Source organism: Euwallacea fornicatus, chromosome 3, assembly GCF_040115645.1.
Source record: "Euwallacea fornicatus isolate EFF26 chromosome 3, ASM4011564v1, whole genome shotgun sequence".
Lineage (NCBI taxonomy): Eukaryota > Metazoa > Arthropoda > Insecta > Coleoptera > Curculionidae > Euwallacea > Euwallacea fornicatus.
Window position 1 is genome coordinate 1502181 of NC_089543.1, and position 16797 is coordinate 1518977.

At 32.8% G+C, this 16797-nt stretch overlaps 1 protein-coding gene across 1 annotated transcript in view; it reads left to right on the forward strand.

The window, feature by feature from the left end:
- The window catches only part of LOC136350635 (metabotropic glycine receptor), a 130268-nt gene that overhangs the window by 50106 nt on the left and 63365 nt on the right, over positions 1 to 16797 (forward strand). The window contains exons 3-4 of the mRNA XM_066302564.1: positions 9075 to 9198; positions 12849 to 12992. Of these exons, the coding sequence (XP_066158661.1) occupies positions 9075 to 9198; positions 12849 to 12992 (268 nt within the window). The remainder of the gene's footprint in view (positions 1 to 9074; positions 9199 to 12848; positions 12993 to 16797) is intronic.

Here is a 16797-nt window from a genome sequence, read left to right on the forward strand (position 1 = left end):
TCTAAAACTACTTTAATTCCTTCAAAATTGGATTTTTGGATAAGTCAGCTTTAGGAAACGATGAGCAGTTTAGAACCCTATTTTGAAAGTATCTCTATATATAGTTTGAGCTCATACATAAGTAGGTATTTTGCAAAACCAAGTTTGAATATATGAATAATAAGAAATGGGCCATAGAATTTTTAAAAATAAATACGTAACTACATTTAAGTGGTGCTATAGTGTGGCGAATAGAGTGTAACTTTGGCACTCAGTCATAAAAAAATAAGTTTTTGAAAATAACTAATCATGCTAAACATATGAGATGTTAAAATTAACCATTATTCCTAACTCAACTTATGTTCAAGAGAACGATCGTGTAAGCATGAAATATTAAGTTAAGGAGGGTTATGGTATGTTATTAAAAAAGTGATGCAGTACCACTAAATACTTTGAAACATAAATTTCAAAACAGTTTATTTTTTAATTAATTATAATTAAAAAGTTTTAGCAACAATAATTCATGTTGAATGAATTTATGAATTTAAGTTGTCGTTGTCAGCTTAACAGAAATATTCATGATGACGAAGCTTCAAGAAGAAACTCACGAGTAACAGAACTATCCAAATAAACCTGAACTAATCTAAAGTTTCTAAACCAAAATTGTAAAGTGTAAGCAGAAATTCTGGATCGAACCCTTTCATCGAGCAAACCTAAACGAGATATTTATAATGGTAAATTTCCATCAAGCACAAAGCTAAGTTTGAAGAAGTTCGATATCCTTACAGGCCTATTGATAACTCAAGTGAAGTCAACCATCCGTTTTCCAAGATTTTCAGTGCTTGATGAATTCCTAAATTTGGATTAATACAGCGGATATTACATTTAAGCTTTGACCCTAAAATATACCGGACGATATATTCTAACCTGCCATCCTTGAGAAACACCATATTTCAAAAGCAAAACGTCCACAACAACGGAAAGTCTTTAGATTGCACCTTGCGAACTCTCGTGTTACCTTAACGATTTACCACCACATTGATAACTGCAGGCTGTGTAAAGGGATAGGCTGCATTAGGGCAGAAGCCAGAACGTCCTTTTGCTCTTATTATAATGTATGCACTATAATAGATGTTTCCTCTAAGATATCAGCGGCCTTTATGGAAGAGCCGTAAAGCAAATATCCTACATATTTAAGATTTCTAACAAAATTTGTTACAGAAATTTGATAGTATGATGAGCTTTTAATCAAGTTTAGTCGTACCTTATTTTGCACTGAAGTATCAGTTTGCGCAGTACAGACTTAATTAAATTTTCTTGTTCCCCAAAAGAACGTAAAGCATGTAATTTGTGTATGTATAAAACATTGCTACGGTATCTGCTTTTGTAGCAAAAAAATCCAGAATTTGCACGAAACCTAATAAAGCAGCTTAGGCTGAGATTTAATTAAAGCAAATAATGAATTTAAAATTAACATTATTTAAAGCACGTGCGGCCTTCATCGAACGAGAGCTGTCATGCCAATAACGGCAAGGTAAGCACGAAGAGAGTAGGAAAAGGTAAAAGATCTGTCACTCATATTATTCGTTTTAGCTCCTTTTCGTACATGTTCTTGGGGGTATAAAATATAACGAGGCGAATTTTATGCCAACCACACATGTTGACCGCAAGCTTGGGGTCCGCTGAAAGAATGAATAAAGGGCCACATGCTTCAACAATTATAGTCCCTAATAATAGAAACTGTTGATTTAGCATTGTTTAGGAACAACGTTATATATTTCCGGAAACATAGTTTATAGCAACATAAAATATATCTTCAATTTATGGAACTATTGGAACCAGATATGAATTGCTGCAATGTCACGCAATAACGGCTACTATTCAATGGTCTCTCCAATTACCCAAGATATTTAATGTTTCCTTTAAGCTATTATACCGTAGAACCATTAGACAAAAATAAATCAATTAAGTCTCACGTTAAATATATAGGCAAAGCCTCATCAGTTATTCATGGTGCTTGATGCAAAATTATAATTCTAGAGGCTAGACTTTAAAAACTTTTCCTGTTAACACACCGCAGAAGATGGTGATGTTGCAGAATCGTTAATTAAGCAGGAATAGCCGGTTGATTAACTTGCAGCAGTGTAATCTGCACCTGGATTTTCCCAAGAACATCGGGATTTAATGGTTTTAACCGGGATATTGAACGATGTTCATGAAATGTTGCTGGGGAGAGGGGAAAGAGTATTTTTATGTTTCGAGTTAAAACGATTAAGAGACTAGCTAAAACTAGTTTGAACGTGCAGATTGGATTTAAGGACCCGTGATGCAAGTTAAAGGTTCAATCTTTTTCATTCCAGATTTTGAAAGTTCAGTATTCGCAAAGATTCTGGTTAAATTTAAAGCTTTTTAAACATTCGATTTAAATTCTAGAATACGGAGTTGCATATAACTTTTATACAGTATTAAATACGAAAGTTGTAGATATTTAATAAAAATTTTATAGAGGACAAAAAAGAACCTTATATGTATGTATAAAAATAATATTTGTTTGCTCCGCAAGAGTTTCTTTTTTGAAAAAAGGCAGTAATTTTTAAAGTCATCAGAGTACTTAGAGTTACTGCATTGCATGCAAAGCGATTCATGGCGCAATTAATACAGTACACATGCATGCACAGAACCTGAAAACAAGTCGATTGTTGATATGAAATTATTCTCACGCGGGCCGTTGCTGTGATATTGGCCGTAGAATTTGTTTAAAAAAATTCGAAAAAAAATTGGGTTAATTACTGCTGTACTTAACTTTAGTTCATTACCGGCAGTTAATCATTGTGAGTTGTTAGTAACTGGAAATAACCGGCAGCTTAAGAATATGAGATAGAGGTAGATCAACCTTAAAATTTTATTATTTTTCTAATCGTTAATGCAATTTATAATGAAAATCTACCATTTTTATAACCCATTTAATAATCCGCTTTTTTATTTCTCTCAAGTTTTCGAGAAATCGTATTTTGATCAGAACCAATTAGACCAGATTTAGAAACAACACCCTGATGTTATTGTCGTCACACCTGACGTTACTTAAATGTATCCCTTTAATATCCCTATAAACAAAACACTTTGTATCTTTTGTTCTTGCTTCCTATTTGCATGTATATTGTTCGTATTTCCCAACCGTATTATTGCAAATGGTCAAACATTTATCAATGTTGAATGGATAGGGCGGGAAAAGGGTCCTCTTTGTCGAAGCAGTCCTGAAGATCGCGTTTACACAGTAAAATGTACGAAATGAGGAACGCGTTTTAGAGAACATTGAAAATTCACCCCAAACTAGTTCCCGAATAATATCTCCGCAATTTAATATACCGCAGCCCCCGGTCTACCGAATTATACGACGTAATCTGCAGCAGCGATATTATTTTCAAAAAATTCAAGAATTGTTCCCTCAAGCCATGAGACCCAGGATGATTTTTTGTAATCTCATCCTATATGAGAACATTAATTTTTGCAGAAGCATTCTTTTCACGGACGAAACGTGTTTTATACGATAAGAGTTTATAAATCTGCCCAACGGTCATGAATATTCTGGCCAAAATAAACATATAAATTGTGACAATAACTGACCTATTGTTATAAAAGAAAATTTTAAATAAATATATGGGCAGGTATTGTTAGGCGATATTTTGTTGGTCCAGTTATTTTACCAAACCACTGGGAAGGTACAACTTATTTTTTTGTACTACATAATATACTAGAAGACTTCCCTTTACGATTACTCCGTGGTATTTGATTTATGTACAACAGTTTTCAAATTGATAGATAGGCCGTGGAAATAATTGCCCTCAACACCGTCCATCACAATCACCAGATTTAAATAAATGTGACTTTTTTTTCTCTGAGGGACTTTAAAAGAATGTGTACATCCGACGCCTGTTGAAACTGAGGAAGATTTATGGAACCGCATCTCAATGACGTTTAATTATTGAATAAAACAGACTTTAAAATGCAGCTAAGGGTAAATTTTAAGATGTTACAGAAAATAGATGCATTTTTGGACAGTAAAAAAATTGCATTTACTATACAATTGTTGGACATTAATAGTAAAATAAATTAAGGCAAAATAATTAATAAAATTTCAAGGGTAACCCTTAAGCTACCCCCTTTTCACTTGCTAGACACTTCAAAATTCTACCAAATAAAGACGTCAATGGAAAAAATATATTTTTAAAATTACTTGTTCTATGTTAAGATATAAATAAAACTCAAAGTTTTTTTCGAATTTTTATTATAATTTCTGAAGTCAATGTTTCAACAAGCGTAGATATATAAAAAATATTTTATACACAAAATACTCCACTACTGGTTCATGCTACTGAGCGTCTGTTTTCCGTAGTTTGAAATCTCTGTTCAGTTTAAAATTTTAAAAGTCTTCGTGTATTATTTTCTTATTTGCCACCATTCTACAGTTAGTTGCAAAAGTATCTAAGAATACTCGTGGATTTCCCATAAGAAGTGCATACGCTTCGTATGTTTCCATTTGGATTTTCAAATACCTAATAAATTACGGTAAAAATGTTTCTCTGTTTCCTTACATTTCTACCATAATTTAATATGTATATAAATCTAAACGGTAACAAACGCAAGGCACGTGCATTTTTTTTTATAGAAAAGTAATGTTCAATTTTAGATTCTTTTCAAATAAATGAATATCGATAAGAGATGCGGAAATAATAGTTTCTGAATTAAACATTGATTAAATTTTGGAAAACATACGTTCAGTGAGGTGTATCAAAAATATGTAGTGTTGAAAGAGATTTTGGCTCCTGCAGAAATACCGCCCTATAGATGTAGGCAATAAATTGTGAATTATGGTTATATAGCTTCTAAAAAAGGGTGTAAGTACAAATTTTCAACTTACATGTTAAATTCTGGCATTTATTTTTTATTTATTAAAAGCTGATATTAAGTTTTTCAAAAGAGTAATTCTTTTATAAAATAAATTGAAATGCATGAGCGTTTCTTAAAAAATATATATGATTTTGATTTTTAGCCGAATTAACATTTTAATTTCGGAATGCGTATAATAGACAAATACAGGTTAAGAATTTTTCAACATTTATAATATTGCATTATTTTGTCTACATTGGTATTCAATTATTCGAATTTTGTCGGTGTATACTAATTTTGTATATTTAATTTAATTTAATTTAATTAACAATACAGAATTAATAAATATTTCAAAACGCTAACCAAAATAATATTTAAATAAGTCGTATTGACTACAAAATTTAAAATGAGAATACAAAGGTGACCTCGGATGTCATTCATACCCTTAATATGATGAGAATTTACATGACAAAAAAAAATTGATAATTACTGCATTGAATAACCCTGATCGTTTAAATCTCCAATAATCTACTTTTCAATCTCCTCTCTTCGGAATCCTATTCCCAATGTTCTAAACGGTGTAAAAGCTTATTAAATGAGTAGCAAGAAATCTGAACTTTTGCCATCTTTTTTCTTCTAAGTAGGTCAATTTTGATCCAGTCGGAGACTCTTTACTTATCCTTTTCAAATTTTCATGGCTAAGCATTTCAGAACGTATAACCCACTTTAGGCTGATCATTTTTAATATTATCACAGAAGAAATTTTTCGGTTCAGCTTTATTAGTTTGCGCTCCCTTTAGCGGTAAAAGCCAAATTCTTTTTGAGACGAGGTGAATTTTTATGGATCAATTAAGTTTACTCGTAACATAAACAGGAGCACAACAATACGACGGTAAAAACTTGGGAGTGCATTTCTCTCTTTCCAAATTGTGTAACTACAGCAATTCCAGTTCCATCATGTCTCTTATTTAGTGCATCAAGCACCGCTGATCTGGCTAGCAACACAATAATACAACTGGAGATATGAAACTGGCAAAATAGTTTAGCAAGATGTTCGCCGGTTTAAATTAAATAAGGAATTCTGCTATGTCAGTTCTGAAATGCGTTAGGGACTTGCAGTGCAGCTCAAGCGATTTAAATTATTGCATGCGCCACGGAGGACTTTCCGAACAATTGGCTCCTTTTAAAAGTGATTCAACTCATTAAGTGAGTTTCCTTAATTAAAACTAAGCATCCGCCGTTCGTGGCATGTTCTAATTACGTCTTTTATCGACAAATATTATCAATCACGTAAGAAGTTGGCTGAGAAGTTTTCTCCATTCATTCGTTAAGCGGCAATAATAATGGAAAACGTATGTTTATAAATAAAATTATATAATAGTCCATGTCGTTGCCATGAGTATAATATTCGGCGTTAATTGAATCCTAAAACACCAACATGAACCGATTTCAACGTTTGCAAATGCACCCATATCAATTAATAAATTGGTAGGCATATGTCGACAAGTATTTATCGTGCGCTTGAAATATAGAGGTTAGCCAATAAACAGGACGTAAATAACTAATAAATAATTACTCTTTATTACTTAATATTAATTATATCCAAATTTGAGTAATTAATAGAGCTGCAATTTGATCAACTATTGAACGTTCACTGCAATATCAAATAACCCACGAAATTGTATCCTGCAATCCAAGAAAGATTAGTTTATATTTATCACTTTGCTTATATTTGTCTGCTTCTATTGCCGGTGGAGTTATTAATAAATACTGAAAATATCGGCTATCAACGTATAAAAATACTAAATGTTGATATTTCTCTTTTTTTGAAAATAAAAAATGTTTAAAAGGAATAAATTTACTAAAAAAACTTTTTGGGATATTCCGGAGCTTTCGATACGGTTCTTCTTTTATGTTTGTGACTTTGCTCGTTGCGCTCGGCCATGGATTATACTCAATTGTTCTCTCAAATCGTTTTATAATTTATCTCAAATTGTATTATAGTGAACCTTTTGTAGATCTGTTGAATGATTAGTGGTTAGGGAATGTTTTTGGGATGGGTTTTTACCGTAACTTCCCTCAAACTTATATTTTACCTGCAGGAACGGACACTTTGAGATTTAGTACGACGCTTCATAGACCTCAAAGAATGACAACCAGTAGAAATCATACCATCATTAAAATACATACCGACATCAGAGATAAACAGAATCGTAGTATAATGCAGCGATTTCCAATTTTACTATACAGGGTGTCCTCGAATTACGTGGCCAAAATAATACCGCAGATTGTTTGAGTGAAAATAAGTCGATTTAACTAAACTACCCTCAGTCCAAAAGTTGATAATTATGGAGCTACAGGGTGTTAAAGTTGAAAAAAAAATCACATTTTCTTTAATATCTTTCGATTTCTTTGAGTTAATTTCATGAAATTTCATATTTGAGGGTGTTTTATGATACGAAATTCAAATTTATTAACGATTTAGTTGTTTCTTCTAGGGGGCGCCACAAGCGACCATTAGGACACATTTAAATCTCTGTAACTTTTTCGTGCCACGGTATATATTATTTTGGTATTTAAAAACCTTTTTCCCTACCTTTTATACTTAGAAAAGGTATACTTTATTAACGTCGCTAGAAGCAACGGTTTTGGAGAAAAATGCATCTAAGCCTGATGATGCATGCAAATTACCTGAAAATTAGACGCCTTTCAATATTAACAAAAGTTTTCCGATTTGGAATTCTACGGAAAGGATATTTTTCCTTGTAAACTCGTACACTTTTTTGACTATTACAACGGCAAAGTTCATAAACTAACAGCATATCCACCATTTCAGAATAAGTGAATTTATTGGCCATACTTATGGATATTTACAGGAACAAGAAGCGAAACTGACAAGAAAAACTGAGGGCTAAATAAAAAAACTGACATTTGAGAAACAAATTCAAGTGTTAAAATGTCAATTAAAAACATAGCCAACTGAGTTATTTACTTAAAAGCTCTAACGCAAATATGCAGCGCATTAGAATTATGCGTTTTTCTCCAAAACCGTTGCTTCTAGCGACGTCAATAAAGTATACCTTTTCTAAGTATAAAAGGTAGGGAAAAAGGTTTTTAAATACCAAAATAATATACACCGTGGCACGAAAAAGTTACAGAGATTTAAATGTGTCCTAATGGTCGCTTGTGGCGCCCCCTAGAAGAAACAACTAAATCGTTAATAAATTTGAATTTCGTATCCTAAAACACCCTCAAATATGAAATTTCGTGAAATTAACTCAAAGAAATCGAAAGATATTAAAGAAAATGTGATTTTTTTTTCAACTTTAACACCCTGTAGCTCCATAATTATCAACTTTTGGACTGAGGGAAGTTTAGTTAAATCGACTTATTTTCACTCAAACAATCTGCGGTATTATTTTGGCCACGTAATTCGAGGACACCCTGTATATGTCATAATAGAAGCGCTAACATCAACGTAAGTTTAAAGAATAATTATGATAGTAAAATTTTCACAGCAATATATTGTCAAACATATATTTCTTTTTAGTGAGAACGATATATAAAAAGAACGCATTTGTCAGACTCTTTTGTACATACGAGTAGGTAACATATAATTCATGCCAAGTATACACTTCCATAAAAAATTAAAGTGCGATATATGTGAATGCTTCTTTGTGTTCTGAAATATATCTGTATGTTTTTTTGATAAAGCTTTTAAAATTTCTTATTTATGAACTATAGAGCTGTAGATCCAAGGACACCTGGAATTCGTCTAAAGTTCAAATCACAAGATTACTATAACGTAACAACGAAAATCATCCCTGAGGTGATACAACCTCTTCAAAACAAACAGAGATTAGTGTATTAAAGCAAACATTATTAAGTCTCCTTTGGCAATGAAATTGTACGACAAGATCTTGAAATTTGGATATTACGTCTGAAATTTTAGTTTAATGATAATGTCGTTGGAACACCTGAGCAAACAGTACTGTGTGGACTCTTTACTGTTTGGCTTATTGTTGTTTTGAGAGCGACTGAGATTTGTGTTTAGTTATAAAACGATTTAAAACGAATCATCAAACCGAATCGTTGCCTGTGGTTCTAGAGAGATTGATTTCAAATTACGACTGCTCGGAAAATGCGAGCGTGATAGCCCCATTGAATGAAAATATTGGAAATCTAAAGCTAAATGTTTTCTTTTGCAGGGGTACTAGTGGAATTGACATAGACCTGCGTCACGTGGACATTGATCAATGTCCAACACCAGAGGGTGACAAAAAACTAAACATTTTCGAAGACTCTGCGAAGTGCAAAAAAGCAACTACAATGGTAACTACCTCTAGCAATAAATATATTTAGCGATTAATGAATATTTCTATATTTTTAGTGTATGTAATTCATCTCCGGGGAGAAATTTATACTATAAATTGCGTGCGTCGACTAACCAAAATGGGATCCTGTCCATAATTGCATGCTATATGTCATTTCAACAACCGCAATTAATAACAATGAAGGGTGTAGTTAAGTGGACGACTATTTTGCCAAAAATATTTGGCAACTCCCGCTGAGAAGTATGAACGTAGATATTACGACCATCAATGATGACGCAATGTGTCAGAATTTCTCATATCTGAAAAGAGAACATGATGAGCATCCCCTTGTTTAACGAATAAAGTCTAATTTTATTTGAGACCGCGGTCAAAGGGCGCAACAACTAATTCAGATGGATAATTGCAGTTGCGTTGGACTTTAATAAACTACAATTTTAACTTTCCTTGTCAAGTTGTCAGAGCAGCCTGGCAATTTAGGAGGGAAGCTATATATCACTGTTCATTACGTTGAAATTCATTTCGAAACATGATTGTAGAATTCTGTTTGATGGAAAATCGACGAAATAATACTTTTTACGTCAAAATGTTACCATAATTGTTATTAAACTATAATTAACCCATTGAACTCTCGTAGTTCCCTCGAAAATTACAATGGCCCAATGCATTCCCACGCGCAATACCTTCCTGATTTAGCTAATAATAGAAAGCCGACACGTGTCATTACACGCGCAAAGTTCGAACTTGTATGTTGGAATTCAGTTCCAGTGATCGCAGACCTAAAATCTATTTTCAATGCAGAAGCCCGCTGAATAAACATCTGATGTCAAAGTTAAGGTCAACTATACTGAACGTTTGAGAGAATTTACTTTGCCAAGCCTTATCCAGCTTTGAACCATCTTATGTCAGCTTTTTGTCCGGCATTATCCAACTTCCGATCTAAAACCGGGGCTACCGCAAACCACCCCACACCACTTATTCTTATCGTTTCTATCAAATAGTTCAAACCAGTGCTCGTCGGCGATTTTTGTCCAGAACAGTCGGTGCTTTTAAACTAATGATTTTTGTAGAACGGCTCCCAACACATGGTTCTGACTTCGACAGGAGAAAATGTTATTGTTTGTCGTAAAAGCAAACCGCAAGCTGATGGTTAAAATCAACTTGGACTTGCACAAAATCAAGAAACTATTTTATGTGTAGCCGTGAAGGCTTGCTGGTTTTAATAAAGCTGTGGCTGGAGGTCTCGTAGCTTTGCCATTGTTTAATTCATACGGTAAATAACAGCGAAAATTCTCAATAATGGGAGGTGGAATATTGTTGCTATTACTGCTACTGGTGACAACATGATTATTATCATAATTATCATAGTGAATCACTGCTGACTCAAGAATTGAGGTTCTGAAGAAATACATTGTCATTTTAGAGCATTCCTAAAATCGCAACTGGCAATGCTAGCAATTGAAATGATACATATTCATGATATTGTTATAGTTAAACTTTAAATGTACAGGGTTACTAATTCGTACGTTAAAGTGCGAAGAGTTTCAGAAGGAAATGGTTCATATAAAAATTCTTGGTTATTAGGAGGTATGTATTTTAAAATTATTTTCAAAAGTGTGATGGTACCAAATAATGTTTTTTTTTATGCAACTTCCCAATATTTTTGCCATTTTCAAATTTCTCGTTTAATTTTAGGACAGTTTATGTAAAGGATACTATATCAGAAATTTTTAATGAGAACAATTGTTGTTGGCTGTTGAATTCCGAAAACGACGCAGCCGAGAAAATTGGGGCATTCCACTTGAAACAAGCAAGTCATTGGGGTTTGAAGTTATGTAACTTCGGAAGCCTACTTCGGTGATTATGGAAATGTTTTTTTTTTACTAAGCTCCGTCAAGACAGATTTTCAGGTCTTCTTAGAACCCCACAACACCAATTCCGATATTCGCCACGGTTAGGATACACCACGAATTTTCGTGAAAGTTTGCAGCTTTCGAAATTAGCCAATTGTCCCGATTAACCCGAAAACGGTATATTTTTGACGTATGACCCTTTACATAAACTGAGCTGAAAATTTGATGATAAATCCGAAAATGGTAAAAACACTAGAAGATTCCTTTAAAAAAAAAACTTAACTGGGCGCTACCACACTTTCATGACGGATCCAGCGCATCTGAATGTTATTTAAAAATACGTTTCTCTTAATGTTCAAGAACTTTTATATGAAATATTACCTTCTGAAACTCGTGTTTACTGAGGTATCGCACTTCGACTCACCAATGACCAACCATGTATAATTCTGAAGACTTTCATTAAGTACGTAAATGTAGCCATATCCATCTCTCCAGTAAGCCAAAAAATATTTGAGTTTTAAATGATATTGACACTAATCAACAAATTTTACATTTAATATTCTAACAGTTATTGTCAGGTCAAATCACGCATATAAAAGATGCGCAACTTTATAATAATTACAAATGAGGATTTTCTCCGTTATTTGAACCTAAATTTTTAAAAATCCTCTATCCACATACACAATGGAAAAACATGACGTACTCGTCTAAGTACATAAAACTGTCCGTGGTCTCTGAAAACTTCACATCCACATTTTACTGTTCCATTAAATTAAGGCTGGGTCATATTTGACCGCTTTATGAATGCAGATTTTGACAAGCAAAATGAGTACCACGAGGACTATGCTGACGGTAGTTTTACATAATTTTATTCTATGAAAAACTCTTCAAGGTCAAGAAAAACGAGTTTCAGTATCAATATTGGTAAATTGATATTAGCGGCATATTGCGGCGGTATAGAAAAGTGTGAACAGTCCGTTTAAAAATAATGTCGCGTGCTGTAAAAGTGGTTTATGGTTTACTGTAGCGAGCTGAGTCATAAACTATCGTTATAAGACAAAATGGCTGGAAACTTCCTATTTCGATGCATGTATATCAGACCGAGTAAAAGACATACAGTAAAACGGTCCCTACGAAACCGAGATTGGGTATTCTGATATTTAAATTTCCAGTAGCTGCACTGTATAACCAATATGTAACGTGATTTCATTCGAATCAAAGATTGCATTCAAAGTCTTATATAGGTCAAGAAAATGAGATAAATATCGCGCATCATAACCACAATTCCATAAAGCAGTTTGCGACACTTTCTAAAGTTCCATTCATTATTGTACCCAATTCGGAACTAGAGCCCTAAAGACCAGCTCGCAATTAATTTATAATGCATGCTTGTGGCTTGGAAGACTTACTCCAACAGTTCAACGGAAAACCGCATCACACATGTCATCGTTAAATGTTCAGTATGCTAAACTGCGTCATTATGGTAATTAAGAGTTTCTTTGCGTCTGTTTCGATGATTAACGAGCCCTTAGATCTGGGAATTCAAGTAAGGGCATTCTAAAGTAGTGCAGTCACAGTGATCTCTAGGCTACGAAAGCAATGTCGTAGCCAGGAAATGAAAATATGTTTGGAGCGATAAATTTGAATCGAAGTTCTATATTGATATGGGGAACGCGAGATTTATTACGGATAGAGGCAAATCTGATTCAAATATCTCAAATATCGGGGCCAATCGTCGACGTCTTAATATGATTCAGAAATATGGATATTATTTAAATTAGAATTTTTTTATTTTCAGTGCGTTTTCGTCAAAGGCTTGGGATTTCGAAGAGGGAGCTACAAGTGCATATGTAAACGTGGGTTCTACTTTCCAGACACCAATGCTCAGCATCGCTACTACAATGGCACAGAAATTGAAGAGGAATATGAAAAGTTGTTGATGGTGAGAAAACTCTTTGCCACGTGCAATTTCTAAGAAACAATTATCTCTGATTTTTCCATCTACTTTCTTTAAGTGGAGAGGAGGGCGGTAACCTTCTCTAAAATAGAACTACAAAGTTATTCTAACTTAATTATGTACCCTTCTTACACAATAGTAACTTGAGTCTTGAACTTGGCTTATTACACGTGTCACTATTTTACAGCAAGATTTCGCGTTTTACTAAAATGTTTCAGGGTTAACAGTGTACTTGTCAGTATTGTAAATGAAATTTTAGTTGCACCCACGCTTTCTCAAACCGAGAAAGGCTAAATTTCCTTTTTATAAGTTAAAAGTTTCAAGATGCGAAGTCACTTGCTTTGAGCTATCCTTCTTTGCAAACATTCCTGACGAATTTAGTGCTTGTTGGTAATAAAGTGTGTAAGAATCTCTACTAAAGGACATCAATGTTGCAAAGGCACGATATTAATTAAAACGCTTAGAGACTAATCAATTTTTACTTTGAAAAGGCTAAGCAGATTAAAGGGAAACTTGTTCTGACAAGGCGAAACAACATTAAGTCCTCCAAAATGAAACATTCATTTATTCAGTGAATTATTATTCTCCAAATAGTCTGCCTGAATAATAAATTTCTTGAATAAAAAGAGCAAAAAAAAACATGTATCTGGACGTTGCATAAGAAAAAATAAATGCCCTCGAACTTTCCCTTTAAATCAAACGAGCGTAAATAAAAATTAGGCCTGTCATTCACCAGAAATTAGTCGAAAGGAAGTTCTTTATGCTTACATTTCAGAAGTCATTCCAACTTTTATTTTTCAACTTTACCACCAACCATAGAAAAAGCTGGAGGAAATTACGCCTCTCTCTCACAAAATAATTATTAAATTGTACGAGTGTGAAATCTCATGCTTTATTATGTGGAAAGGTTTTTTTGGTACTAAACTTCGGTATGGGGTGAAAATATAACAACTAAAAATCTTTTCTTTGTAACTAATCAAAATATTTACAGGACCATATACAAATAAATGTACATATATAAATACTATTACATCATTTAATAACTCTGCTAAACTGGTGAAAAGTAATAACGAAGACTTTAGTGATTAAAAATTATGGAAATATTTGATTAACGTTATTGGTAAAACAATCACAAATTTACAGAAAAATATGAAAATATTTTGTTTTTACTTACATATGAAGACAAAAAAAAATCTATGGTAAAAACAACGTGTTTTTACAAGCATCGAATGTAAACATAGGAACACAATTGGAAAAATACCTGCTATACAGCGCTCGTCTCAATTCTTTTTCTTCCCCTGTCTTTTTTGAACCTCTTGTTATTTTAAAAAACAAATTTAAATGGAAGTGAGGGTCGTTTGATGCATCACAGATTAGATACATATATGACTATAGAAAAGAATGCTCCAAAGAAACTCTTCCTTGTAAAAGACATTTCACACCATCATCATTTTATTATAGCATGTTTTTAAATAGTGCCCAAAAATCAATAATAAAAAGAGATAAAGAAAAAGCATTTTTTATTATCCTAAACAATGTGTCATCATACTACCCCATCTTCCTTTATTTTTTTTTACAAAATAACCATCGAACGAATGTCTAAAAGTAACGTACTTGGTACAATTCGCAGAGGTCAAATATCAGGATAAAAGCTTAACATCTGCAAAAGGTAAACAGATAATAATGTTACAGCATGTAACAAATATATGAAATATTAGCAATATTTTTCGTAAAAGATTTCCTCGAAGATATCCTTTAGGTATAAATTTCTTCTAAATCTAAAACAAGCTTTCAATGCTTAAATTATAAAAAATGAAAGAAACTAGAGTATCACTATTTAAAGGCTAGATATCCCATCGGAGCAGTAGACATTTTAACGGTTGTGACCCACTTTTAGATATCATCAAGCAAAATTTGAAATGTTACGTTATTTTAATGTACACATTGAACTGATGTTGATTTTTTGTTAAGTTAACTATTGGTTGTAAATCAACGGACTATAAAACACGGTGGGATCGGTCATATCGCTCTCACGCGATTGAGCACTTTACCATGATTACACGATATATTATAGATTGATAAAGGTTAGGAATTTCCAAATTTTGTTATTGTGCACCCCATATTTTACGTGATTTCTGAATTATCCGCCAATTTCTTAGTACTAACGCTAAACTAAGACGTAAGAACAAGCATGTAAAGATTTAAAATATTAAAATTTTTTAATTTAAGTTTATCAATTTAGTAAAGTGGTTATTTCCTACCTACTAGTCTCATGAGAAAAATCATAAGAATAATAAAATACTTCCGCATAAGCTTCCTAAACGGGTATCCTTCCAATACAGTAGCTGGATTGTAATCGAGTTTCTCGATATCCAAATGTGTATAGGAAACGGTTCCAAAGGGAATTTAAGGCAATACTTCGAATAACAATAAAAAGAAAAAGTGTTATTTGTCAAGGCACCCCCGATTCTATTTTAAGGTTGAAGGTATTTTTTTAATTCGTCTCGAAGAAAGTAATTCCAAGATCGCTATTTTTAGATTAAATAACTTCGGGTTATTTAGGTTTGTTCCTTCCGCCCTTAAAGGAACCCTCTAAAGTGGTTAGCTGCGAACAATTTAAATTAAGCGAAGGTCTTTCACATATTAGATTTGACCCTGTCGTTTTTTAACTTCTTATAATTTTTTTGAGAGCGGCAGTTCCAATTTGTCTTATTTAGAAACAACACAACTTCTATTAGCAGTTTTGAAAAGGATTAAAAATACTTGACTTTTGAGAAGTTCAGCAATCCTGCTGCAAGAACCTAGTTTCGGATCAAACTTTTAATCATAAAGTTGATGCACCGTGTTTTAATTAAATAATTTTAATTAAATCGGCGGGGGATCAGTTAACGATCAGACATTTCCTGATATCTAAGCCATCGACTTGAAATTAAACTTCTTTCGAACAGAATCTTCACTTTTTAAACAACTGTTAAGACAAATGTTTGAGCTAATAAAAGATGAATTCGTATTATTTTTTTACCAGATAGGCAAAAATTACAAGTTGTTTGCATGTAAACCCTCGTATTTCAAATTTTCAAAAGCGCCTTAAGTAATAGATTTTAATAAAAAAGTGACAAGGGAGAAGTAAATCATGGTATATAATAAAAATATATAAAGTTCTTCATTTAGAACTTTCTGCGAAAGCTTAAGAGCAAAAGGGGCGCAGTAAAAGTATGGCCCAGCGAAATTAACGTTCATAAATATTTTTCGTAAAAGGATTAATAAAGGCTCCTTTTAAGGAACAAGTGACAAAACTTTATACGTAGCGACCGAATAATAGCCCCGATATGAAATTTTCATTTAATATATTTGTCATACTGTTTCGTCGTGATTCAAAACATTTTTTTTGAATAATTTTTGTCGCCAAAATTTATCTTATGAAAGCAACATTATAAAAATATGCAAACAATTATTACACATATCAACACCTCTTTGAGGTGGCGTGAATAAGCACAAATAAGACACCTGATAAAGTGTGTCTTTTAGCCACCTCTAGAGTGACAGCTTGGAAATGTTCCTTTTAAATATTTTCCTTCGGTAGGGAAAAATATTAGCTATAGAGTATGGATAAAAATATCACTTATAATAGAAGATACCGTATCGAAAGGATTTATTTTAAATGCTTATACGTCTTCTTTTACACTCATTTCACCACACATTTCTGTTAACAGTGACATTATTTTAATATAAGTCCATTTAAGATTCTAATTAGTTGGTGAATTATTTTCAATGTAGTAATTTATAAACT